The sequence below is a fragment of the Uranotaenia lowii genome, chromosome 3, assembly GCF_029784155.1.
Source record: "Uranotaenia lowii strain MFRU-FL chromosome 3, ASM2978415v1, whole genome shotgun sequence".
NCBI lineage: Eukaryota > Metazoa > Arthropoda > Insecta > Diptera > Culicidae > Uranotaenia > Uranotaenia lowii.
Window position 1 is genome coordinate 4296168 of NC_073693.1, and position 26168 is coordinate 4322335.

A 26168-nucleotide genomic window follows, 5' to 3' on the forward strand; every position below is an offset into this window, starting at 1 on the left:
TCAACAAATACTAAATTTGAAGAAAACTAAATAAAAAATTTGTAAAAATTGGATGATTTAAGATCTGACAAGTAAAATTAAATTGAGAGAATACCTATTTTCAAAAAATAGTTTTATTTATATCACATTAACCACTAACAATTGTTAAAAACAAAGTTTTTGTTGAAATTTTGTGATTTTTTTTTATTTTGATCGAAAAAAAATCAATGAACAAGATTTGGTTCAGTTCGTGTACTTATGACAAAATGAATAATCATGAATTTTCGTTTATAAACTAAAATTCGACTACATTTTAAATACACGAATGCCTCCAAAACCGCTAATTTATGCATTCAACCATGAACAAAAGGTTGAAATTTAGTTTTTGGGTTTATATATGCCACTTTATCATCCTTGTGCTACTCATGTCCCCAGCAAACATTTAAGAGGGTATATTGCAGAAACAACAGTATTATTCAAACAAATATACAAGATGAAAAGATTGTATTCAACTTAACAAAATAGCCCATAGCTACAAAAGTGGAGGCAATATATCTACAATGACAAGATTTTAACGATTCGATTTCCCCACAAACAGCAAAATATACGATTTTAAGTCATTTGAATAAAACGAAAAAAAAAATTCCCCGACCGGGATTTGAACTCCAGTCCTTCGAGTTGGCTGTCCGGTATCTTACCACGATGCCAACTCATCAGTTAATATGATCCACGCTATAGCTCTATCAGTGAGATTTTTTTTACGAACCGATCAAAGGAAAAAAAGGGAGAGATCGGATAGAGTTACAATTGATGGACCACCCATTTATCGTAAATCAGTTCACTCGAATCGTAAATGTCGAACTAGTATATAACTTTTTGGAGACATATTTACGAATTGACTAAACTGCTATCCGACTCAACTATTTTGGGCATAGCTTGTCGTTAATGAATGATAGAAAATCACTCAATACCAGAAGGTTTAGGATGGTTATTGAAAATATCTTAATTATCGATTTGGATGCCAGAAAAGTGCATCAAATTAATTATTTTCTATTTTCCAAATTTATCTCGATAACAAAAGCTGCTAGAAAAAAAACTTATTACGTATTTTGAATCATCGCCCCCAAAACTATTCAAAATAAGCTCTAAAATCATTTGCATTTTGAAAACAAAGTAGACATTTATGCCGTTTTCGTTTATCTCCACTCGCGCGGGGCAAAACTTTTTCTGAATAAACAAACAGAATCGTTACCCGGGACGATGCAAATATATGGTTGCTATACTCACCCTTATGCTTACCCCCAACACTGACAACTTTTACGGGGTGCAACCGCCTGCTTGAGGTTCAAATCTCGGGCAAAACTAGTGGACTTCTGAATTAATAACCGAACATAATAACAGCAGTTAGGGCAAAACTCGTGGGTAACTAGGTTGCCACTGCCAATAAACGAAAACACTATTAGCCTTGTGTTATTTAAATGTTCATATTCGATGACCTTCCAAGAAATAAACAAATGATCTGGTATGCACACCGGCAGTTCATCGTTCACAGTTCAACTTATGAAAGTTTCATCATGTTGAACAAACAACATAATCATATAATCGTCAGGATCCATTATCTACTTAAACTCTCATCAACAACCCCAGCCCACAAGAAAGAAACCTATCAATGGTATTGGAAAAGGCCAACAACAGAAAACAGAAAAAAAAAGTCACTCACCTGGAAGGTGTCTGCAATTACGACCGCCTTCATGCCCCCCTGCGACGAGTAGAAAACGCACACCGTGTAGATCAGGACGACGGCCACGTGCGTGTTCAGACCTGTTGCCTTTGAGAGGGCAATTGCCGGGGCCAGGACGGCGACCGAAGTGTAGAACGACATCTGTAAGTACGAGGCCATAGGAAAGGTGAGGTTAAAGGACGAAGGTAAAATGACACTTTTAGAAGCATGTCCCAGGTCCTGAAACGATGAAGATGTGGCAGTAAAGAGAAGATGAGATTGTTCTAAGATCTGCGTCGGACTATTTGAACTAATTGATACGATCTAACGATGTTCCCACATGCTGCCCAACGAAGCGTTTCCGTAAATTGAGATATTCGATTCAATGAAATGCCGATTCATTGATAGCGCGTGCTTATATCAATTGATTCGATGGAACACTAAATGATTGTGAGTTGAAGCTTTTCTCATGAAACAGGCTAAGTAGCAGGTGAAAGATTTCTATTATTATTACCGTTATGATAAATCAATATTTATTTTCGGAAATTTTGTCTACATAAATTAAAAAAATTCCTAACTTAAAAAAAAATTGAACTCATAGAAAAAACTGTTTTTAATCCCCAACCATGGACTAAAGGATAGCGTTCAAGCCTTCTAAGCCAGCGGTCATGAGATCGAAACTCGGTCATGGAATACATAAAACTGACTTACACGAGGTTTCACTGATATCCTTTAAGTGTGTGTGTTCGCTTTCTAAAGTCCTATCATTTATCTCACAAATCGAACTAAAAACTACCAACATATACACAATCAACACAATCAAGATTCATCAACCGAATGAGAATGTTGCTTGCCTTCATAATTGTTGATCAATAAAACTTTTGCGTATAGCTTTTTGCAAACTTTTCGTCCCAATCCTGGGCCCCACAAAAACCTCCCCAAAACGGATGCTCGATTCGACTCGACTAATTGGTTTTCATCCAGTTAGTTTATCGAGAAAAAAGGGGAGGGAAAATCATTATAGAATCTGAAATCAAGCAAATTTTCCGGTGCCGTCGTTGCTAAGCCTTCTTCCCCCTACCCTGTTTTTCCTTTTGCCATTTTGTCCTTTGTAAACTCTATTTGACTCCAGAAACGAACCGAAATTACATCATAAAGTTGATTAATTGCCAGTCTCCGGGATTGGCTGATTGAATTTTAAAGCCAATTTCTGCCAACCCATAATCAACCGACAGGACGACTCCGTTTTTCTTCATCTTACCGTCTGCCTTCCCTCACAATTCTGACCGAAAGCCCGCCCATTGATGACAAAGTCCAAAGAATGGCTAAGCCCTTGCTGATTGAAAAAGTTGATTGTGACGTGATTAGATTGAGACTGACATGATGAAAGATAAACTTACCTGTAGGATGTAGAGCACGCCTCCGAAGATTCGAAGTTTGTTGTCGAATCGGGCTCCCAGATATTCGTAGCAGCTGGTCAGGTTCATCTTGTAGTACAGCGGGTAGAACAACTTTACGGCCACAGGAATCACCAGCAGGGCGGAAAATACTGCAACCGAATGCAAAGTTACAGCCGGAAATTATGAACAGATTTGTGAGAACCATCCCCGGAGAAAAAAAACAAGTTTGAAACTTTTGCTTACCAATCAGCGAATACTGAGTGCCGCTGAAGAACATTTCTGACGGATTGCCTAGCAGTTCAATGGCCGTGATGAAGCTGGTGGTGAGACTCAGTGTTACCGGGAAAATGGTCATGCCCGAGCCGAGCAGGAAGTCGTTCGATTCCGGATCGACATCTTCTTTCTTCGGTTTCACCAGATAGCCGTAGAAAACACCTGAAAAAATAATTAAGTTTGAATTAGGCATTCCAGATTATTTAAAAAAAAAGCGGGAGATTTTGAGAAAAAGGGGGGCACAGTTGAAAAAAGCAGGACATTTTAAAAGGTTTTTTGATACATCACAATGTTAAAAACAAATGATTTGTTACTCTGCCAACTATTTATTTTTCATGCTTTTGCTGCACAATAAAAGCATGACTACAAAATATTTAACACGACAAATTGAGTTTATCAAACAAAAAATGTTTTCAATTTTTTTTTTAATGTCTGAGAAAAGTTAGTGTGGAATTTCAATAGCAATTTTGTCTCTATTGACAACATTTGTGAAAGAAAGTTTTAATATTTAACCCTTAGTTACATATATAATGTTAGCTTACATGTAGCAATCAAATTGATTCTCCGTATTTTTTTTAAACCGAAATGTTTACATTTTCAGTAAAATTAAAATAGTGTAGAAACACAGACAAGACTTTGGGTTTAACTGCTAAGGGCTTCGTGTGCAAAACTGAGGCTAGAAATGAATCTGAAATCCATAGAAATCAGAGTTGAAAGTGTAAATATCAACAATTAACAACAATTAATGTTAAAACATTTTATATATTAAACTCTGGTTTTAAATAAAGCTGTCAACATAAAAGATCCAGTTTAGAAAAAAATGGATTCTTAAAATTATACGCAAAATTTTTCGGTGAGAATCAATAGCATATCTGCTAGGTAGGAAAGAATGTAATAGCTTATTAATCGAATAAAAAAAAATTTCTAAATAATCCACACACCTCCCTACATTTCAAATTAAATTGAAAATCATTTTTTTTGTTGGAAAAAGTGGTTATTTTGACAATTTTTACAAAATAATTAATTAAAATAAATGGATGAATTTGTTTTGGATATTTTTCTAGTACGTTTTGAAGCCAAAAAACACTGCTTCATTTTGTAGAAAAAAGAATTTGTTTATATCCAATGTAGTTGTTTTGAAAAGCGAACAACAGCCGCAAATGAGTGAAATCACGTCACAAAAAAGGGAACTTTTTAATTCTACGAGGAAACTTTGACATTTTCTGACATATAAAAATGAGATCTTCTTTGAAAATGATAAGACGATTTAAAAACATTAAATTTTATATAAATCGGTTGGAATCCAGCTGAGTTACAACAGCGCGAATGAGTGAATTCACGTCACAAAATTGATTTTTTGTAAAATTTTATATGGAAAATAGGCTCTGAAAGCTGTTTTGATCTTCCAGATGGTCGGATTTTTACAAATCGAGCACTATTTAGTTGATTTTTTATAAGTATACAGTAGTATACAAAAAAAAAATTAAAAAAAATTAGAATTTTTTTTTGGTGAATCTTTAAATGAAGACAGTCGTAATTTTAACGTATGATCCCTTAATATGTTGCTATTCAAGTGCCAATCAAAATAAGGAAAAAGTTAGGAGCTGATACTGAAAATTTATGATTGTAATAGTCGGAACAACAAAATAACGTATTTGAATTCAAATTGCTTCTCAGGCTTCCATGGCGGATGGTTCGTCGAGAGAAGGCGTCCAACCTTCACAGACCTACAATGGTTGGCAATCCACTCCGCTTGCAATAGTCTCTTCAGATTTACCCCAGATGCATTCCCTCTATAATTATTTATACAATGAAACACATCTTACCTATCGGCAACTTATGGGATTCGAACCCAAAAGTTTTCTAGCCGATACCGGGAATCGAACCCAGTACGCCTGGGTTACCAGACTCGCGCCAGCCTATCTACTAGACTACATCAGCGCTAACAAAATAACGTATTTGAAAGGGCACATAAAATTTGAAGGCTCTAAAGAATGGTTCAGTATAACTTTATATTTTGTGACGTGATCAGTCATCTACCCTGATCTATTTAAACTGAGTGAATTTGCGTCACAACTTCAAATAAGCATAACTTCGTTCGCTGTTTTTTATCGAAAAGCTTCGTAAAGCAAATTGTGAGAAATTGTTTTTTCTACAACTCATTCGAAGACATCGATATTCTATTTCCACAGAGAGAACAGGAAATCAAAGTAAAAAATGGTCAATTCTAGCGTGAATGCACGTCACAAAAGTAATCGATCACAACAAAAACAACTTAAATTTTATAATGGCCAAATTATATTCATTTTGAGAGAAATTCAATTTACGACCGTTTGCTACAATTTTTTCCATTTTCAAGTAAATTGGTTGACTTCTAGTATGATAACAGTGCAGAAAAGTCCGGAAAGGCGATTTCACGTCACGGTGGAATGTGTCATATATGCATTTCCAAAAAAAAACACATTAAAGACCGTGAAGAAATTTAACTAAGAAAACACCAAATATTTCAGAAACCAGAAGATCAAAAACTTAAAATTTGGTACCATATTCCATGTAGTAACTCATAACATTGGAATTATGCTTCTAAGTAGAGCACACTCGTGACGAGCAAAAAAACGGGATACCTCTCTCGTATTTGGTCGCAATATGTTAAGGGGGGAGTAGGGTCTAACACTTTCAAAAAATCGATTTTTATATTTTTTATTTTCTTATTGTAAAACATTTCAAGAATGTTGTGTCAAATTTTCATGTCAATCAAAGCAAAACTGTAGAAATTATAGGCCATTATCTCCTCTTATCTAATACTGCAAGAGAAAGAGAGAGCAAAAACTTCAAACGCATTTTTCTCGAAAGCACATTTTTAAAGTCCGTGGACATCGTCATTTGAAAAATACTTCACCGATTCTTCTCAAATTTGGAAAATATTTTCTACATATAAAATACCAAACCCCAACGATTTTCTTTTTTATTTTTTTTTAATTTGGGGAGATTTTACAAATAAAAAATGACGGATTTTTTCGTGAAAAATCGTAGTTTTTACTTCAAACAGCCACAAAAATTTCATAAAAAAAATTTTTAAGTTAAATAAAATCGTTGGGGTCCAGAAAAACATCTATTAAAAATATTTTGCTCTGATTTTTTGACTTCAGATGATTCTGTGCTGAGATACAGTGTCCACCGCAAATCCTGTTTTCTAAAAGGCTTCCTCGAAAGTGCTCCGTCACCGGCTCATTTTTCAATATTTTTCTACGAAAAAATTACTAAATGTTCTTTTAACAATGCTTTGTATAATGCAAAAAAATTGAATACATTTGTTTGAACGATAGCTCTAAAAAAAATTGAAAATGGTGTTTTTTTTTACTCGTTAGACCCTACTCCCCCCTTAAGAAAATCATTTTCCGAACATGAAAAAAAAATATTGGAAACCACCTTGAGTTCATATTCAAATTCAAAGATCTAGAACTTAATTCTTGTGCAGAAATCAAACATATGGCGATCTAAAGTTGAAAACTATGAACCAGATTCATCATCCAAAATTTATATTTGAATGCACATTGATGAAATTTATATTTGAATGCACATTGATGAAATTACAAAATCTTGATAAGGGCTCTGAAACAAATTTAACATCTTAGCTCATTAAAACTCATATTAAAACTTTGATCTTTAATTATTTTAGAAATCGAAATAAAATCCTGGAGCAGATTCAAAATTCAAAGCCAGAATCAAAATTTGAATTCATTTTTTTTTTAAGTCAAATTATAAACTTAAATTATAAATATGGATCGAGTTTGCATGAATCAGTTTGGAACCGTAAAATTTTGATTTCTCACTTTTAGTTTATAAAATTTGATATATTTGAATGGATTGTTAATATCTTTGAATTTGCTTGTTGAACATTCAATAAATGTTTTAAACTGAAGACTTTATAAAATAAACTTATTGTTTTCTTGAGCAAATCCAAAGATTTTTGATATCGATTATTTCCATTTCTCGTTACTGGAGGTTTCATATTACACATTTAAATATTTGAGGATCTATTTTCAACAGTTAAAGTTTAAAACTTAAAGGTATTTATGTAAATTAACTTAAACATGAATATTGAACGAGTACCAAATAAAATGATTCAAAGGTTTCATTTCATTCAATCTTTGTTCGAGCAAAACATCATAGAAAAAAATTTATCAGTTACCAAAAGTTTTGGTCCACCCCTCACATGAGGCGGTTTGTCCTACGGCCCTGGTCTCAGTGGAGGAATTCGAAAAAGAACGGAATGAAAGGTGTTAAACAACATTAAAATATTTTTAACAGAGCTTTATGATTTTAAAGTGGTTGGAATATGTACTAATCTCAATGAAGTTTTCGACTTTTTTTTGGTTAATTATAGACACTTTAACACTTTCGCGTCATTCGTATCTTAGTTTTTTTTAATTTATTTTACAATCCAATTCATATAAAAATAATAATTAACATAGATTTAACCATTGATTTTGACATTGTTAAGTTGTTAATATAAAGTTAATTCGAGCCTTCATTTATTCGAATAGAAATTGTATTAAGGTCCACGTTTGCTCCTGCAAGTTTTAAAAAGGTGAAAACTGGTTAAAATTTTTGAATTGGGCTGGGCACAATAAAAAAAATGGACTAAGTTTGTAAAGTATTTGAGTTAAAAGATATGAGATACAACCATAATTCATGCTAGAAATAAATTAAATTTTTGTGTTGCTGTTAGAAATTTTTGTAATCAGTATTTTTATTCTCCGATGTTAAGTGTCGAATCAAAATGCTTATAATGTTAAAAAACACATATAAAAATATATTTTAAATCCAACCAACAAAAATTTAAAAAATATATAAATAATTTTTCGATTTAAGTTTAAATCGATAACTTAAGCGATCGCTAACTTTAAATAAGTTAGCGATTTAGTTAGCCGCCCTAATTTTTGATTTAGCGATGCTGAAAACTGATGATGTTTGACAATAGAAAATATTTATTCTACAATTGTTTCGCAATTAAGTTTCGTCAAACTCGCAGTTTCATCATTTTCACGGTAAATTTTTGTTGAGCGCGATACAATCGAAAAATTGACAATTAAATTCCCTCAAACTTCTAATTTGATTCCATTTGTACGATGAGTTTTAGAGTTATAAAAAAAATTATGCTTCCCTTATCCCTTCCTATATCTTCGCTGTATGTATAAAATTGTAAGGGACCCGCCCTCTCCCTTCACTATCTCCCCAATTGCAATGGAAGGAGTGAGGGGTATAAAAAAATCCAAGAAATTTTTCTCATACTACCATGCCAAATTTGGTAACATTTGCTTGACCGGTTCTCGAGTTATGCAACATTTGCTTTGTTTAGGAGACTCCTCTCCTTTCTAGTAGGGGAGAGTGATTTAAAACTATGATAGAAACGTTTTCAAGCTCCAAAAACTTTTATGCATTCTGGGTTCTTCTTCTTCCTTGGGAACAACCTGAATGTTGTTAGCGGCATACCACTCCATGGCCTTTTTTCATAATGGTAGGATGCCAAGGTTGTTTATATGAATGATTAGAAAAAGATTAGATTTAGATTAGATTTTTAATTTTAATCTATAATATTTTTAACATTAATCTACTTAATTGTGTCCATCAAGTTAAAGTCAAGTAAACAATGAACTATAGGGCTCATCATTGAGCTGAACATTTTTAATGTCATAATGTACCTAAAATGTTTAAAAGGATTTATTTACTATCGATAAACTACGTACCAATTCCGAGTGACACCACCAACATGATTCCAACCGCCGAGTAGTCGTAGGGAGTAAATTCTCCCTCGTGCAGATTTTCTTCACTTCCGCATTCCGGCCATTCATCACCATTTTCGGTAGCACGATGCTCCTCAGCTGCCACCAAACTAACCACAACGAGTCCCACTAAAATCGCGACTTTGATCATGGTGACTTATTGCCTTCAATTAATCCGATTTAGGAGCTTTCAATTTAAATTTGACCTAAATAATGTAAAGTTCTTCCCTCTATTAAGTATCGACTGTTCCTATACACTAATTTGCTTCTCTATCATAAGAATCTTTAACTTTTTTTTTGGTATCAGTTTATCACTTGCGTTCACGTCTGTTTTGATTATTTTATTGCTCCTCGATTGCCACCGAAAGCGAGTGGTTTACATTTCCGGCGTCCGGCGTCTTCGGTCACTTCGGAAAGGCCCCAATTGGGAAGCAATGAAAAAATTTACGACGTCCTCTTCTAATTAATATCACACTACGCTTTGTTCTTCTGTTGAGTTGGGTTGAGTTGTTTTCTCCCGATGTTGATTTCTGGAAGTCGAGCCGAGTTCAGAGCCAGCCACTTCCCAACTTGCAGGGTGTTTTTTTATCTGGAAAAGGAAGGAAGGAAACGAAAATAAAAATACTACCATATTTGAGATGGGTCAGTTTGGCTAACCGATTATTACCGAAACCGATTTACTTTATGTGAGGTTGCTAATTGGTGAAGGTTACGGGTAGAAAAGTGGGTTTCATTGAGCTTTGGACGGGAGCATGCACGAAAAGTGATCAATTTTGACGAGTGTGTCGCTAACAAGGTGATAAATATTGATACAGTGTGACACATACGCGAACGGGGAATGGAAAATTTTAGATTCAACATAAAACGATAGATCATATCGAAGATTCGGGCATCAGCTGGGGGATGCTTTTGAAAAGGTTTATGATGCCTACACGAATTGAACTTTGATTTTATTCGCAATCAGCATTTGAAAATTATTTTCTATCTTCTATAGTTCTGCCACTGGCTTGGAGAGTATTTTTTCAAGGTACTGATTTTGAATCGCCTAAATCTATTTGAAAAATATAAAGAAAATTAAAAATCTCGAAAACATGAATATTATTTAAAAAAAAGGAAAATTCAGAACATCATTCAAATGAACAAAATAAATCAAATTTGAAAAAAAAATCAAATCGGTAATCAAGAAATTCCAAGACATCAAGCAAAAAAAAAGACAATTGAGGAAATGAAAAGCATAAAGAAAATGACGAGGATCAAAAATATAAAGAAAAATTAGAAAATCAAAAAAAAACAGAAAAAAATATCAAGAAAACCAAGAATCAATAAAATCGAGAAAAATAGAAAATCCAACGAAAATAAGAAAATAAGGAAAACTAAGAATCAAGAAAATCGAGAAACTTAAACAACTCAACAAAAAGCAAGCAAATTAAGAAAAATTGAGAGAATAAAGAAAATTACAAAAATAAAAAAAATCATAAAAATCAAAAAAATCAAGAAAATAAAAATAACAAGAAAATCAAACAAGTAAAAAAATAAAAAAAATCAAGAAAATCAAGAAAATCAAAAAAATCAAGAAAATCAAAAAATCAAGAATATCAAGAATATCAAGAATATCAAGAAAATCAAGAAAATCAAAAAAATCAAGAAAATCAAGAAAATCAAAAAAATCAAGAAAATCAAGGAAATCAAGAAAATCAAGAAAATCAAGAAAATCGAGAAAATCAAGAAAATCAAGAAAATCGAGAAAATCAAAAAATCAAGAAAATCAAGAAAATCAAGAAAATCAAGAAAATCAAGAAAATCAAGAAAATCAAGAAAATCAAGAAAATCAAGAAAATCAAGAAAATAAAGAAAATCAAGAAAATCAAGAAAATCAAGAAATCAAGAAAATCAAGAAAATCAAGAAAATCAAGAAAATCAAGAAAATCAAGAAAATCAAGAAAATCAAGAAAATCAAGAAAATCAAGAAAATCAAGGAAATCAAGAAAATCAAGAAAATCAAGAAAATCAAGAAAATCAAGAAAATCAAGAAAATCAAGAAAATCAAGAAAAAAAAGAAAAACAAGAAAATCAAGAAATACAAGAAAATCAAGAAAATCAAGAAAATCAAGAAAATCAAGAAAATCAAGAAAATCAAGAAAATCAAGAAAATCAAGAAAATCAAGAAAATCAAGAAAATTGAGAAAATCAAGAAAATCAAGAAAATCAAGAAAATCAAGAAAATCAAGGAAATCAAGAAAATCAAGAAAATCAAGAAAATCAAGAAAATCAAGAAAATCAAGAAAATCAAGAAAATCAAGAAAATCAAGAAAATCAAGAAAATCAAGAAAATCAAGAAAATCAAGAAAATCAAGAAAATCAAGAAAATCAAGAAAATCAAGAAAATAAAGAAAATCAAGAAAATCAAGAAAATCAAGAATATCAAGAATATCAAGAAAATCAGGAAAATCAAAAAAATCAAGAAAATCAAGAAAATCAAAAAAATCAAGAAAATCAAGGAAATCAAGAAAATCAAGAAAATCAAGAAAATCAAGAAAATCAAGAAAATCAAGAAAATCAAAAAAATCAAGAAAATCAAGAAAATCAAGAAAATCAAGAAAATCAAGGATATCAGGAATATCAAGAAAATCAAGAAAATCAAAAAAATCAAGAAAATCAAGAAAATAAAAAAAATCAAGAAAATCAAGGAAATCAAGAAAATTAAGAAAATCAAGAAAATCAAGAAAATCAAGAAAATCAAGAAAATCAAGAAAATCAAGAAAATCAAGAAAATCAAGAAAATCAAGAAAATCAAGAAAATCAAGAAAATCAAGAAAATCAAGAAAATCAAGAAAATCAAGAAAATCAAGAAAATCAAGAAAATCAAGAAAATCAAGAAAATCAAGAAAATCAAGAAAATCAAGAAAATAAAGAAAATCAAGAAAATCAAGAAAATCAAGAAAATCAAGAAAATCAAGAAAATCAAGAAAATCAAGAAAATTAAGGAAATCAAGAAAATCAAGAAAATCAAGAAAATCAAGAAAATCAAGAAAATCAAGAAAATCAAGAAAATCAATAAAATCAAGAAAATCAAGAAAATCAAGAAAATCAAGAAAATCAAGAAAATCAAGAAAATCAAGAAAATCAAGAAAATCAAGAAAATCAAGAAAATCAAGAAAATCAAGAAAATCAAGAAAATCAAGAAAATCAAGAAAATCAAGAATATCAAGAATATCAAGAAAATCAAGAAAATCAAGAAAATCAATAAAATAAAAAAATACAAGAGAATCAAAAAATCAAAAAAATCAAGAAAATCAAGCAAATCAAGAAATTCAAAAAAATAAAAAAAATAAAAATAAATCCAGAAAATAAAAAAAATCAAGAATATCCAAAAAATCAAGAAAATCAAGCAAATCAAGCAAATCAAGCAAATCAAGCAAATCAAGAAAATCAATAAAAACAAGAAAAGCAAGAATATCTTGATAATTATCGATAATAAATCGAGAAATGTCTCCACAACGTGAATCACCTAATGTTCTAGTGAGAGATGTACTAGAGATGTAATAGATTTGGACTACCTGTTCGAAATCTATCTTTTTCTAAAAGCTATCGATCTTCGTCTACAATTCTTTTTTATTTTCATATTTTCCTTTCTATCTTCCTTTCTTCTCTCACAAAGTGTTAAGTTAAGCCAACAATTGTAAACAACAAAAATCGATTTTGGCTCCTTAAAACCTAAAGGTATGAGCCATTTCAAATAAAAAAATTGTAAAAAAAATCGAAAAAATAAAAAAACAAAGAAAATAAAAAAAAACCTAAAAATCATAAAAATCAAGGAAATAAAAAAAAATCATGTTTTTAAAAAATCCTGAAAATCTGCGAAATCAAGGATTTAAAAAAAACAAGAAAATCGATTGAATCAAAAAATTAGAAGAATCAAAAAACTTATGAAAACTAAACAAATCAATGAAATAAACGAAGTTTTAAAAATCACGTTAATTATTGAAATCCAAAAAAAATCCTTAATATCCATAATATCTTGAAAAACAAAAAAAAATAAAAAGAAACCATAAAAAAAATAAACAATGTTTGAAAAAAAATAAAAAAATTACAAAAAAAAAACAAGAAAACCAAGAAAATTATAAAAATTTGAAAATCAATAAAATTAAAAATATTAAGAAACGAATGCAAAAGTCATGAAAATCAAGACTTTAAAAAAAAATCAAGACAATCAAATTCTTAGAAAATTTAAGAAAATCATAAAAATTGAGAAAATCTAAAAAAAAATCAATAAAATGTAAATAAGCAAAGGTGAGATAACCAAAGCTAGTTGAAAAAAAGAAAATCGTTAAATATGAAAAAAATTAAGAAAAACTAGCAAATCTAGAAAAAAATAAACTGAAGAAAACGAAGAAAATTAAGATATTAAACAAATCAAGAATACCATGAAGAAAGGAAAACAAAATATTACAGAAAATCTAGAATACCAATAAAATCAAGAAAATTGAAAAAAACAAAGATATTTTTCATCTCAAAAACATCAATCAAATGAAGAAATTTTCGAAATTCAAGAATATCCAGGTCATCAATTATATTAAGCTAATCAGCCTAAAAAATGAGACCATAAAAGAAGACAAGAAAGTGAATGTCTCTTTAGGAGAACAAATTTAATTTCTTGATTTATTATTGCAGAATGCTTAAAACTATGAAAAATTAAGTAAAAAGGGGGTTGTGGGTTATCATTTCAATTATATGCTTAACCCATGCATCGTTTACCTCACCGAGAGTATTCCCGGAATGCACAAAAATGTGCATCAATCTCGAGTTGAGATTGCCGACAATAATAGGCACCATTCAAATTCGCAATCTGATGTCGCTGTTATCGCTCAAACTGACGTCATCGATCGGTTCACCAGTCTGGCATTATCAATACCCAATTTGACAAGTTACACCTAGCTGACAGGTTCAAAAATATAACCATTGCAAATTTGTAGGGAACTTTTTATCAAGTTGTCGAAAAATTTGGTCGAAAAACAAACGTAATCTAGGGGAAAGTGTCGTTATCGGCAAACGACATTTTGAAAATGTATTCGCTAATTATTTATCGACACCGACAGAATATCGTTCGTTCCCATCAATGTGCCATTATATTGTTGTTGCTGATATTTTTTTGTCTAGCTTGACCCTTGCTGAAGTTGCTCTCCTTATCAGTTATTGACAGCATATTAGGCTCACCGATTTATATTGACTTACGCACAGCAGCAGCGCGGGCCAAATTGTAGGTGGGTATATTTTTTTTTTTTTTTTTTTTTTTTTTTTTAAATATGTCTTTATTTGTATCAAATCATCATTACATTTATATTACATTATTACATTAAATTAGGTGTTCAGCTCAATAATGAACTGTTCATAGCCATATAGTTAACTAGGTAAAAGAAATTTATTTATAAGAACTAAATTTGCTTAGCGCAATCAAGAATTTAATGTAGGAGAACATCCTGTAATGGCAAAAATATTTTAAACTTAAAACTAAACACTAACCTAAAATTAAACTAATTATAGAGAGAACGAATCTCTGCGATGGAAGACTGCATCGATTTGCCTCTGAAGTTGGAGATAATTTTGTTGGCCATCTCTCCGATCGATTCAATGCCCGCAATCCGATGAAGATCTTCGGTGCTGTGCCAAGGTGGAAGCCGCAAAATCATTTTCAGAACCTTGTTCTGAATCCTCTGGATGGCCTCCTTCCTCGTCGCGCAGCAGCTAGACCAAATCGGAACTGCATACATTATCGCTGGTCGAAATACTTGTTTGTAGATAAGCATCTTATTTCGCAGACACAACCTGGATTTCCTGTTGATGAGAGAATAAAGCGATTTAGTATATTTATTGCATTTTGATTGAATATCTTCAATGTGATTTTTAAAAGCAAGATTCCGATCAAGTGTGAGTCCCAAGTACTTCACGTGATCAGACCATTCTAATGAAACCCCATTGAAAGTTATAGAATGATTTTCATTAGGTTTTAAAAAATTTGCTCTTGGCTTATGGGGAAATAAAATAAGTTGAGTTTTGGAAGCGTTAGGAGAAATTTTCCACATTTTCAAGTAATTCAAAAAGGAATTTAAATTTTGTTGCAATCTACTGCGTACCACCCGTAAATTTCGACCTTTGGCTGAAAGCAAAGTGTCATCAGCAAATAATCTTCTACCTTTTCCTTCTGGTACATCAGGAAGATCTGAAGTAAAAATATTGTATAAAATTGGCCCAAGTATACTGCCCTGAGGGACACCAGCTCTAATGGGTGTCCTTTCAGAGCATGAATTTTGATAGCTTACTTGTAAGGTTCGGCTAGTCAAATAATTTTGAATAATTTTGGTGAGATATACAGGAAAATCAAATCGAGCTAATTTAGCTACTAAACCTTTGTGCCAAACACTGTCAAAAGCTTTTTCAATATCAAGAAGAGCAACACCAGTTGAAAAACCTTCAGATTTGCTAGCGTTAATCATATTAGTTACACTCAAAAGTTGATGTGTAGTAGAATGTCCATGACGAAAACCAAATTGTTCATCAGGGAAAATAGAATTCTGATTAATGTGAATCATCATTCTATTCAAAATAACTCTCTCAAATAGTTTACTTAAAGAAGGAAGCAAACTAATTGGTCGATAACTTGAAGGCTCTGAAGCACTTTTTCCAGGTTTCAAAATTGGAGTTACTTTGGCATTTTTCCATTTATTGGGAAAATAAGCCAAATGAAAACATTTGTTGAAGATTTTAACTAAAAAATTTAAAGTGCTTTCAGGCAACTTTTTAATAAGAATATAGAAAATCCCATCTTCCCCTGGAGCTTTCATATTTTTAAATTTTTTGAAAATCAATTTAAGTTCATCAATATTTGTCTCACAAGAACTTTCAAACACATTTTGCTTAGAAAGAATATCATCAAATTCAAGGGAAATTTGAGCATCAATTGGACTTACAACGTTTAAATTAAAATCATGAGCAGACTCAAATTGTTGGGCTAATTTTTGAGCTTTTTCTGCATTAGTTAAAAGAAGTTTATCCCCATCTTTCAAAGTAGGAATTGGCTTCTGGGGCTTTTTCAGAATTTTAGTTAATTTCCAAAATGGCTTTGAGTAGGGTTTTATATCCTCTACTGCTTTAGCAAAATTTTCATTACGAATGAAATTTAAACGACGTTTGATCTCTTTTTGAAGGTCGCAATAAATTAATTTCAAATAAGGATCCTTAGTTCGTTGAAATTGGCGTCGACGAATGTTTTTCAGTCGTATCAAAAACTGAAGATCATCATCAATTAAAGGTTGATTAAATTTATGTTTAACTTTAGGTATTGAAGCGGCTCTAGCATTGACTATTGAAGTTGTCAAATTTTCTACAGCCAAATCAATATCTTCTATTGAATTCAATGGAACGTTAACATCTAAATTACGTTCAATAAAATTCATATATCGCTCCCAGTTAGCCTTTTGAAAATTAAAAGTTGATTTTAAAGGGTTTTCAATGGGACTTTGGGATAAAGAAAAAGTTACTGGAAGGTGGTCTGAATCGAGGTCCGCATGAGTAACTAATTGACTACAATGCTCGCCTAAATCCGTTAGAACCAAATCAATTGTGGAGGGATTTCTAATTGAAGAAAAACAAGTATGCCCATTAGGATATTCAACAGTATAATAACCTGCAGAGCAGTCATTAAACAAAATATTCCCATTTGAATTTGATGAAATATTATTCCAAGATCGGTGTTTTGCATTAAAGTCACCAATAATAAAAAATTTAGATTTATTTCTGGTGAGTTTTTGTAAATCTCCCTTCAAAAAATTTTTCTGTTCACCGCTACATTGAAAAGGCAAATATGCCGCAACAATTATAATTTTCCCCATAGAAGTTTCTAATTCAATTCCAATTGTTTCTAAGACTTTTGTATTGAAAGAAGGAAGAAGTCTAAATTTGAGACGACTATTGATGACAATAGCTACACCCCCACCTTGTCGATCAAGTCGATCATTTCGTAAAATTTTAAAGAAAGCATTGCTTTTCAAGCTATTGTCTGGCTTTAAAAAAGTTTCAGTGATGGCAGCAATATGTATGTTTTGAGTTTTCAAAAATAAAAAGAATTCATCTTGGTTAGCCAGCAAAGATCTAGCGTTCCAATTCATAATATTTAAACATCTATTTGGATCCATGAGGGAATCGTAAAGTCATAATAATTTTGTTAGCATAATTAAAAGAAGTTTGGAAAGCTTCAAACATTGAATTTGCTTTCAACATAAGTTGCATCATTTCCATTAAATTTTGATGCAAAAATTTTAATTTTTCCTCAGTAATCTCACCCAAATCAACAAAATTGTTAGGACCAGAAATTGAAGGAGAAGAACAAGTATTTGAATTTCGGGGATTTTCCCAAGCCTTCGCATGAACGTTGAGACTTGGTTTTTTCCCATTTTTATTAGTTATGCCTGGAGAGGGCAACCCATTTTCAACCACCTCTGAGAACGATAAACAACGAGTCTGTGGCGCAGAATCAGCCCAGGTAACATTAAAATCACTTCGGGTATTACCCAGCCGTGATTCCAATGTAGGCCGAGGCTGACTGCGAACAGGCAGGTTGTTTGCCGGTCTGACGTGTGAAGACGAAAAAGAGGAAGGAGGAGAAGAAACTTTTCTGGAAACTTTGGGATTTTTCCTAGAAGCAACTATTTTTGCCCTAACGGGACAGTCTAGAGAATTCGAGGAATGATTACCTGCGCAATTCGCACACTTAAAAAATTCTGTTTTTGGCTTATCACCACCAAAAAGGCATTTAGATTTTTCATGATCGAATGAGCCGCAAAACATGCATCTGGCATTCATTCTACAATTTTTAGTGCCATGACAAAAAGCTTGACAACGACGACATTGCGTAATATTTTGTAAAAAATTGGTAGTAGATTTACGAAAAGGTTCAAATTTTACTCGACAATGAAACATAAGACGAGCCTTTTCCAGAATTTTCAAATTATTAACCTGATCCTTTTTAAAATGGATCAAATAAAGTTCAGGAGCAAAACCAACACTACTGGTATTATTCGTGTTGGTTCTTTTCCTCATTTGAATTACTTGAATTGGAGAAAAACCTAACAAAGAATTTAATTCAGCTGTGATCTCATCCGGTGTCTGATCGCCAGTGAGACCACGAAGTACAACTTTAAATGGACGATCACTTCTAGTGTCGTACGTAAAAAATTGGTGTTTTTTATTATTCAAATAATTTAAAACCTTTTGAAAATCATTAAAAGATTCCGCCAATATACGAGCAGTTCCTCTTCGACCGATCTGAAAAGAAATCTTCACATCCTTGACGGAAGTGACGATTTCTTTTCGAAAGGCATTGAAGTCAGGAATCGTGACCGTTATTGGTGGAATCTTTTCGTTTTTAAGAGTATAAGAAGAAGAAGAAGGTTTCTTAGTACTCTTATCAGAATTAAATATGAATATTTCCTCATCACCGATGTTATGAAGGACATCGAATGAATTGGAAATTTCAACTTTTTTGGCAGATGGCCCTGGATTAGGTTCAGCAATCCGTTTTCTTCCGGCCCTTGAGCCGGCCGAAGACTTCCCCATGCTGGAAAGAAAAGAGAAAATATGAATAAAAGAAAATGAAAATAATTTTAGCACTGAAAAGTGCTGATTGAAATACAGGTAAGGAAAAAATAAATAAATAATGTAAAATGTTCCTGCAGGTACACAGCAACGATACGATGCTCCGACGTACGTGTTGACGGCTCAACGGTACAGATGGAAGTGAGGGTATATTTTTTTATTATTATTTATATTAACACAATGAAACCCACCCACACGGTGCTACCTACTATCATTGATTGGTTAGCTGATACTAAATTCAAAATAAGGGTTTTAATTTCTGAGTTTGAAAGAGTAATGGATTTACTTATGACATCAGTGAATTTATAGGGATAAATGTTTCAACTTCAACTTCGAGTTCAAAACTGTAAGCATTTTTTTTTTGAAACATTTTCAAATAGGATAACCACAAAGCGATGTAGCATAAAGCTCATAAATTTATGAACAGCTCAACGACCCTGGAGAAAACAGACCCAATCCAAATCAAATATTTACGTTTGTAATTCTTCACAAAACTGCCTAAAAATCCCACATGCTGCATTGAGTATGGTAAGAATTTATTCGAGCGCTCCACAAATGTCACCAAATGAGAGAGACCGAAAACATGGAACTCTTCAATGAATCGGCATCGACCATCGCATCAATGCAGCAGCAGATTCGAGCTGTGGCTAACTGAATGAATCAACGAACGAATAAACGAACGAACAAACAACGCACTAGTACCCAGATACCCAGATACCGTAGGACATCGAATGGCCTGTGGGATGAATGGTCGATTGGTTGGCTTGGTTGGCCTGGCTGGCGGTGGATCAATGCAGATCAAACTGGCACGTGTCTAGCTTGAACCGTTTGCAGCCACTTTTTTCCCACACCACACCGGGGAGACTTATTGCTACTACTGCATTGCCCACTACCTACCTACATTCATAGCTCATTCTCCAATCTATCATTATTAAGGCTCGGCCCAATTGACGGGATTGTGAGGTAGCTAGTAGGGTGGTTCAATTGATGGGTTGACTTATTGTGGATATATGAGCTTTCCAACTGAAATTGAACCGTTTATTCCGAAATAAGCTTGGTACTAAGTGAAATTTTAATTTTTAGTTGAGATGAAGTATATCTTCAGGGGTTTATCTTGTTATGTGGGCATCAAAATTTCATCTAAGTTCACTGATAAACTCGTAGAGAGCTAAACAAATTCAATTAAAAAAAGCTTTTGAGTTTGACTCCATTTCTATTTTCTCATGGCTGAATGAAATTTAAATTTGAAAAAAAAAGGAAGAGGTATAGCATTTTTGGTGCTTCAGGTATAATTATTTCTTTTAAAAGATTTTATCATCCTGAATTCGAATCTTTTGTCAAATTCAGGGTATCAACTCACACCTTAAATGACTTTCAAGCAATTGGAATCAACAGTGTCTGGCATTGAAAAGCTAATCGCTAATGTGCCTGCTCCGTTTTTGTTTGAAAATTTTCATATTTACTTTTTTCCAGAAAACTTAATGACAAAAATGACAAAAAAATGTACATACAAGCAGATAAAAAAACTCCTCTAAAAGCAATCAGTCCAGAAGGAATGCTGATACACGCTTTTTTCTAGCATCTTTTTTGTTGACAAATTTATTTTCTCAAAAAATTTATGATGAAGTAATGAATAACGTCTGAAAATCTCGATTCAGATTTCAATTTTTGTCTCTCTGAAATTTTTCAACATTCAAAAGATAAGCAAAGTTAAGATGCAGACAAGAAATGACAAAAATGACAAAAATGACAAAAATGACAAAAATGACAAAAATGACAAAAATGACAAAAATGACAAAAATGACAAAAATGACAAAAATGACAAAAATGACAAAAATGACAAAAATGACAAAAATGACAAAAATGACAAAAATGACAAAAATGACAAAAATGACAAAAATGACAAAAATGACAAAAATGACAAAAATGACAAAAATGACAAAAATGACAAAAATGACAAAAATGACAAAAATGACAAAAATGACAAAAATGACAAAAATGACAAAAATGACAAAAATGACAAAAATGACAAAAATGACAAAAATGACAAAAATGACAAAAATGACAAAAATGACAAAAATGACAAAAATGACAAAAATGACAAAAATGACAAAAATGACAAAAATGACAAAAATGACAAAAATGACAAAAATGACAAAAATGACAAAAATGACAAAAATGACAAAAATGACAAAAATGACAAAAATGACAAAAATGACAAAAATGACAAAAATGACAAAAATGACAAAAATGACAAAAATGACAAAAATGACAAAAATGACAAAAATGACAAAAATGACAAAAATGACAAAAATGACAAAAATGACAAAAATGACAAAAATGACAAAAATGACAAAAATGACAAAAATGACAAAAATGACAAAAATGACAAAAATGACAAAAATGACAAAAATGACAAAAATGACAAAAATGACAAAAATGACAAAAATGACAAAAATGACAAAAATGACAAAAATGACAAAAATGACAAAAATGACAAAAATGACAAAAATGACAAAAATGACAAAAATGACAAAAATGACAAAAATGACAAAAATGACAAAAATGACAAAAATGACAAAAATGACAAAAATGACAAAAATGACCAAATTGACAAAAATGACAAAAATGACAAAAATGACAAAAATGACAAAAATGACAAAAATGACAAAAATGACAAAAATGACAAAAATGACAAAACTTACAAAATTGAAAAAAAGAGTAAAATTGAAAATTGAGTTGAAAGTAATTGCATTTTTTAAATCAGTACCTCGATTAAATGATAGTTTTGTTGCCCTGTGTAATCAATTTATTCGTAAATTGTATTTGTAATTTAAAACTTTCTTCAAATTCAATGGTTAAATTAAAAGTATCAATTGATTTTCTTATTTTTTCAGTAATATTATTCAGTAATAATAGCAAGAATGTGGAAATTGATTTCTGAAAATTCCTGGTAATTTCTTCACGTTGACATGCGGCCATGCTCTTCTGACTTTTCCACATTAAAAGAAAATATTCAAACTGTTTTCTAAACCTTAAGTTGAACTACAACTGTCTGAGTATCTTCAACAATCTTATCAAGCCTATTCACATACAAAAGCCGATTCTTTTGATTACGATTACAACGATTAGGATTAACTAAGCTGTTTGGGTTTAGCATATTGCTTGGGCAAATTCAATTGTGGGTTATCGATAACAGTCGTTTCGTTTTCAATACTTTTTTTTGAGTTTGTCTAGCTGCTAGATTGACCTTGCTCGTGTTTAGCTAGAAAACTACACACACCTGAATGGATGGATCGGTAGACTTCCATAACGTATGTATGTTTAGAAGAAGCCTCACGTTCAACAGTAATTATTCCGTAGACATGTTCAATTATCACGATTAGCGTTCCGATTCACCAAACCATCAGTCGGGGAACTAATCCATTTTGGGATGCAGAATACTAAACACCCCAGCTGAGGATACAATTCAATATTCACCGGATGTCGTCTGGGTCTACTACGTAACGACCAAAAAAATCGTTCATAGTAGAGACTTTAACGGCCGCAAAATTCTACAACTGATCCCGTTGTTGTGGTTTTGGATGCAGACAACATAAATCACCTTGACAAAAAGCGGGCTCCGAGTTTTCCGTTTTGCCGAGTCCTCTTTGAATTCAATTCGTGCCATTCAGAAGAACAACAACAAAAGGCTTGTTTCAAAGAACACTTCCAGCCCCCAACCCATTGACTAGCCGAACCAAACCAAATCGAACTGGATCCGCGGTAAGGAAACATGAAAGCAGCGCTCAGCCGATGACCTGTTCACCCGTTCTGTGAGCAATCTATTCGCAGATTCCGGTTTCGCGAATTTGTTTTCAACTCATCATCGGAGAAACATTTCAAACTTGAAATAGTAAGACTACTGGAATGAACCAGATTTTCATTGCGTGTCCCGTCAATCAATGAATCAGCTGGTTTTTTTTTCGAACAATGAAGGTGATAATTCAATTGCAAACAATTTAAAAAGCAATGCAATTTTCAGCCAGCGGTTTTACCTTTTAAGGGGAATTTCTTCACAATCGATCAACGCTTTCTGTTTTCTCCTTCAACTACTTACCTTCTGCACTGGGAACTTTTGCAAACAATTTGAAATTTTAAGTGAGAGCTGTTCGATTATGTTTATTATCAAATTTGCATCGTAGAAAGGATTAAAAAAAACTGGTATATTTACAATAATTTACATTACAGAATCTTCAATGGTAAAATACCAATCAACTGTGAATTTACATATATGTTAGAATAATTTTCAAGAACTTAAAAAAGGTCATTAAACATGAGATACAAATGGTTTGAATTCTTCTCTTTTGTTGTTTCTGGTTTTGTTTCCAACCCAATATTTTTATGGCCAGAATCTGTTAAAAAAATTGTTTAAAACGTAAAACCGAAATGACAAACGGAAATTGAGACTGAACTTATATAAATATCTGGGTTTCAATGTTTAAGTAATCGTTAAAAAAATGCCCAGCAGCGTAGAATTTTTTGTGGCGTCTGTAAAAAATATTTTATGATATTTTTATGGCCTTTCTATGAAAACTCGAACCAAATTAAATTTATTTTATTTTAGAGCAGGAGTTTTGTCAAAAAATTCAACTTAAGGTCGTTAGAATTTCTACCCGGGCCAGACAAATTGTTTTCATCAGCAGTTTTTCAATCGTTTTTTAGGCTTTCAAAAAACTGCTCATGATTATTTTTATAAAATTTGCTCAAAAACTTTCGCTTTAAACGCATAAATTAAAATTTTTAAAACACAATTAGTTATTTTTTGGTTGTTTTAAAAAATAAATGAAATAAATCCGGGCAAAATCCATGTTTTTTCAATGAAATCCGGGCAACGGGCAGGACCAGACTTTTGTTAAATTTTGTATTAAATACCCCGCGCAAACCCGGATAAAACCGGGAAATCTGGCAATCTTAACTTAACATATCTTTCTAAATCAGAACTTTAATTCACCAGAAAAAAAAACCAGAATAATAATTACAGTTATTTCGTATGCCGCAAATTTTGGTAATTTTTGCTAGTTATGTACTTGAATACTACTGAATGAAGAAACACATATTCTTTTATTTCACCCAGAACAAGGAATAGATTACAAAATTAATCTATTTTTTTAATTGTAAATAAGATATTTTTGTGCAACTGATTTGTGATACTGTTGGAAATTTTTTAAGGTAACTGACAGACAACGAACAAGGCAGTTACGATTGAATTCTAGTTATTCGATATTTTACAAAAAGGATGTATTTTCTTCATATTTTTCAAGCTATAGTTAAAAGCTACCAAAGGTGATGAAATGTTCAATATTTTGTCTCAAAGTTCATTTCCCGACTAATTTTCAATGTTTTATGCATCTAATTTTCTGAGAAATTAATAAAAAAAGATTTGCCCTTTTACTCAACATTTTTAGCATCGTTAATTAAGAATTTCTACAAAAACTTATTATTTCTGACTCACAGCTATTCGAAAAAATTTAAAATTTGACCAAAATATGTAAAAAGGTTTGTAGAACCTAGCAAAATTTCATCCAAATCGATGGACCTGATCAAAATTTTGACCGGTTTGAAATTGAAGTTCATTTTCGCCCAACAGGCGATTTCATTCTTCATTATTAAATTTTTATCAATAACCAACATTTTTGTTGTAAATTTTTGGATTTGTGAAAGAAAAATCTCAAAAAACATTGATTTTGTGGAAATTTCATTAAAAAGCGAGTGCAACTGTATATAAATATAGGTCCTCTTTCATGGCGACCGTCAAAAATAAGCCACTAGCCGATTTCGTGAGACCTACTTTTAACATGCAACTGTAAAAATATAAACGTTAAAATAGGTTTACCCAGTTACAATCTTGATGTTCCAATACTGCATATATACATAATATCATCAAGCTAAATACTCTTTTTAAATTTACATCAGGCATAAAACGAAATACCTCGATTCAGACGGTTCGTGTTCTATTGCATTGTTTCTTCACAAAATATTAATCAAAGCGATCTTTTTCTGAAATATTGATAAAGCTATGTGATCCACAAAACCTTTGTTAAGAGAATAATTTCAAGTCAATCCTAGCATCTGAGTGCTGGAGTTTTCCCTTCAAGTTATATATATACATTAAGATGGTTGTACGTCCTCGGTGGTCGAGTGGTTAGCGTGGTAAGACGGTAATCGCTGATCCACTGATGGCATGGGTTCGATTCCCATCTCGGTACTGGGTGTTTAAATGTTAATCTTAAGTTGTCCACGTCATTTATTCAGTCTGTAAAGCCTAAATCGGCTAAGACGGTGTATGTCTTTTAAAAAAGACCATGTCGAATTTAAAAAAAAAACTTTCCAAAACCCTCGCTAAATTTCAGCTCAATCGGATTTAATTTAAAGGTGCCTGTTTCAGTCATTTTTGTATTTTTTTCAAATTTTCCCATTTTTATCTATTTTTTTTTGTTTCTTGTCATTGTTGTTTAAAACTTGAAGTTAATATTTTTTTCCTATTATTTTGATAATTTTTATTATTAAGGACCACCCTATTGAAAAATTTGTTCTTTGATGCCTTCTAAACATTCAAATGGGTTACTTGAGGTTTGGAGCGGAATGTGATTTATTCAATGTGAAAATTCTTATTAATCTTGGGTATGTCCCAAAAAGTCGATTTTCGCCAAAAGAATTTATTTTGGAATTGTATCAGATCTCAACGTTTTACACATTTAAAAGTTTTTTGGCATCAAAATAAAAATTTGGTGATTTTTAGAGTAAAAATGTAGCTCTGAGCCCTTTGAGGCACCCCTAAATCAAGTTCGATTGAGCTGAATTTTGAGAAAAAAATAGAATATTCTCTTATGAATGTGAAATTAATGATAATTTATAGTCTATATGAAATTTAACGATGTGCTAAAAACACTACTTACATGACATTCCTTTCCAATAATGAGTGTTTTTTTAAATTACTTTCGCGATTCAAAACTTGGAAAACATTCGTCTTTATAAGGAGCTTGGGGAAGAGACTTGTAGAAATTCATCTTTTTGTGACGTGCACTGCACATTAGGGTGGCAGTCAAATGGGTCATGTCGAATTTCGCAAACCGAGCATATAAATTTTGTAGATTGAACCAGAAAACTGACCTGTGCAAAATTTCAGCTCAATCGGATTTGATTTAGAGATGCGCACAATTTTAAGATCCTTATAAATCACCAAAAGGGGGACTGAAAGAAATCGAAAAAATCTATATTTTAATTTTAATTCTAACCTAAGTAACACAGATTAAGCCAACTAGCATTACGAAGTTTTATTATGGCTTTTTTTTTTGCGCAACTCGTTTTATGACGGTTTTA

The 26168-nt window shown here is 31.8% G+C and overlaps 1 protein-coding gene across 1 annotated transcript in view; it reads right to left on the minus strand.

Annotated features, from left to right (window-relative positions):
* The window catches only part of LOC129754950 (sodium-coupled monocarboxylate transporter 1), a 218391-nt gene that overhangs the window by 188882 nt on the left and 3341 nt on the right, over positions 1-26168 (minus strand). Inside the window, 4 exon segments of the mRNA XM_055751216.1 lie at positions 1700-1861; positions 3100-3248; positions 3343-3534; positions 9123-9747. Of these exon segments, the coding sequence (XP_055607191.1) occupies positions 1700-1861; positions 3100-3248; positions 3343-3534; positions 9123-9309 (690 nt within the window). The 5' untranslated portion in view covers positions 9310-9747.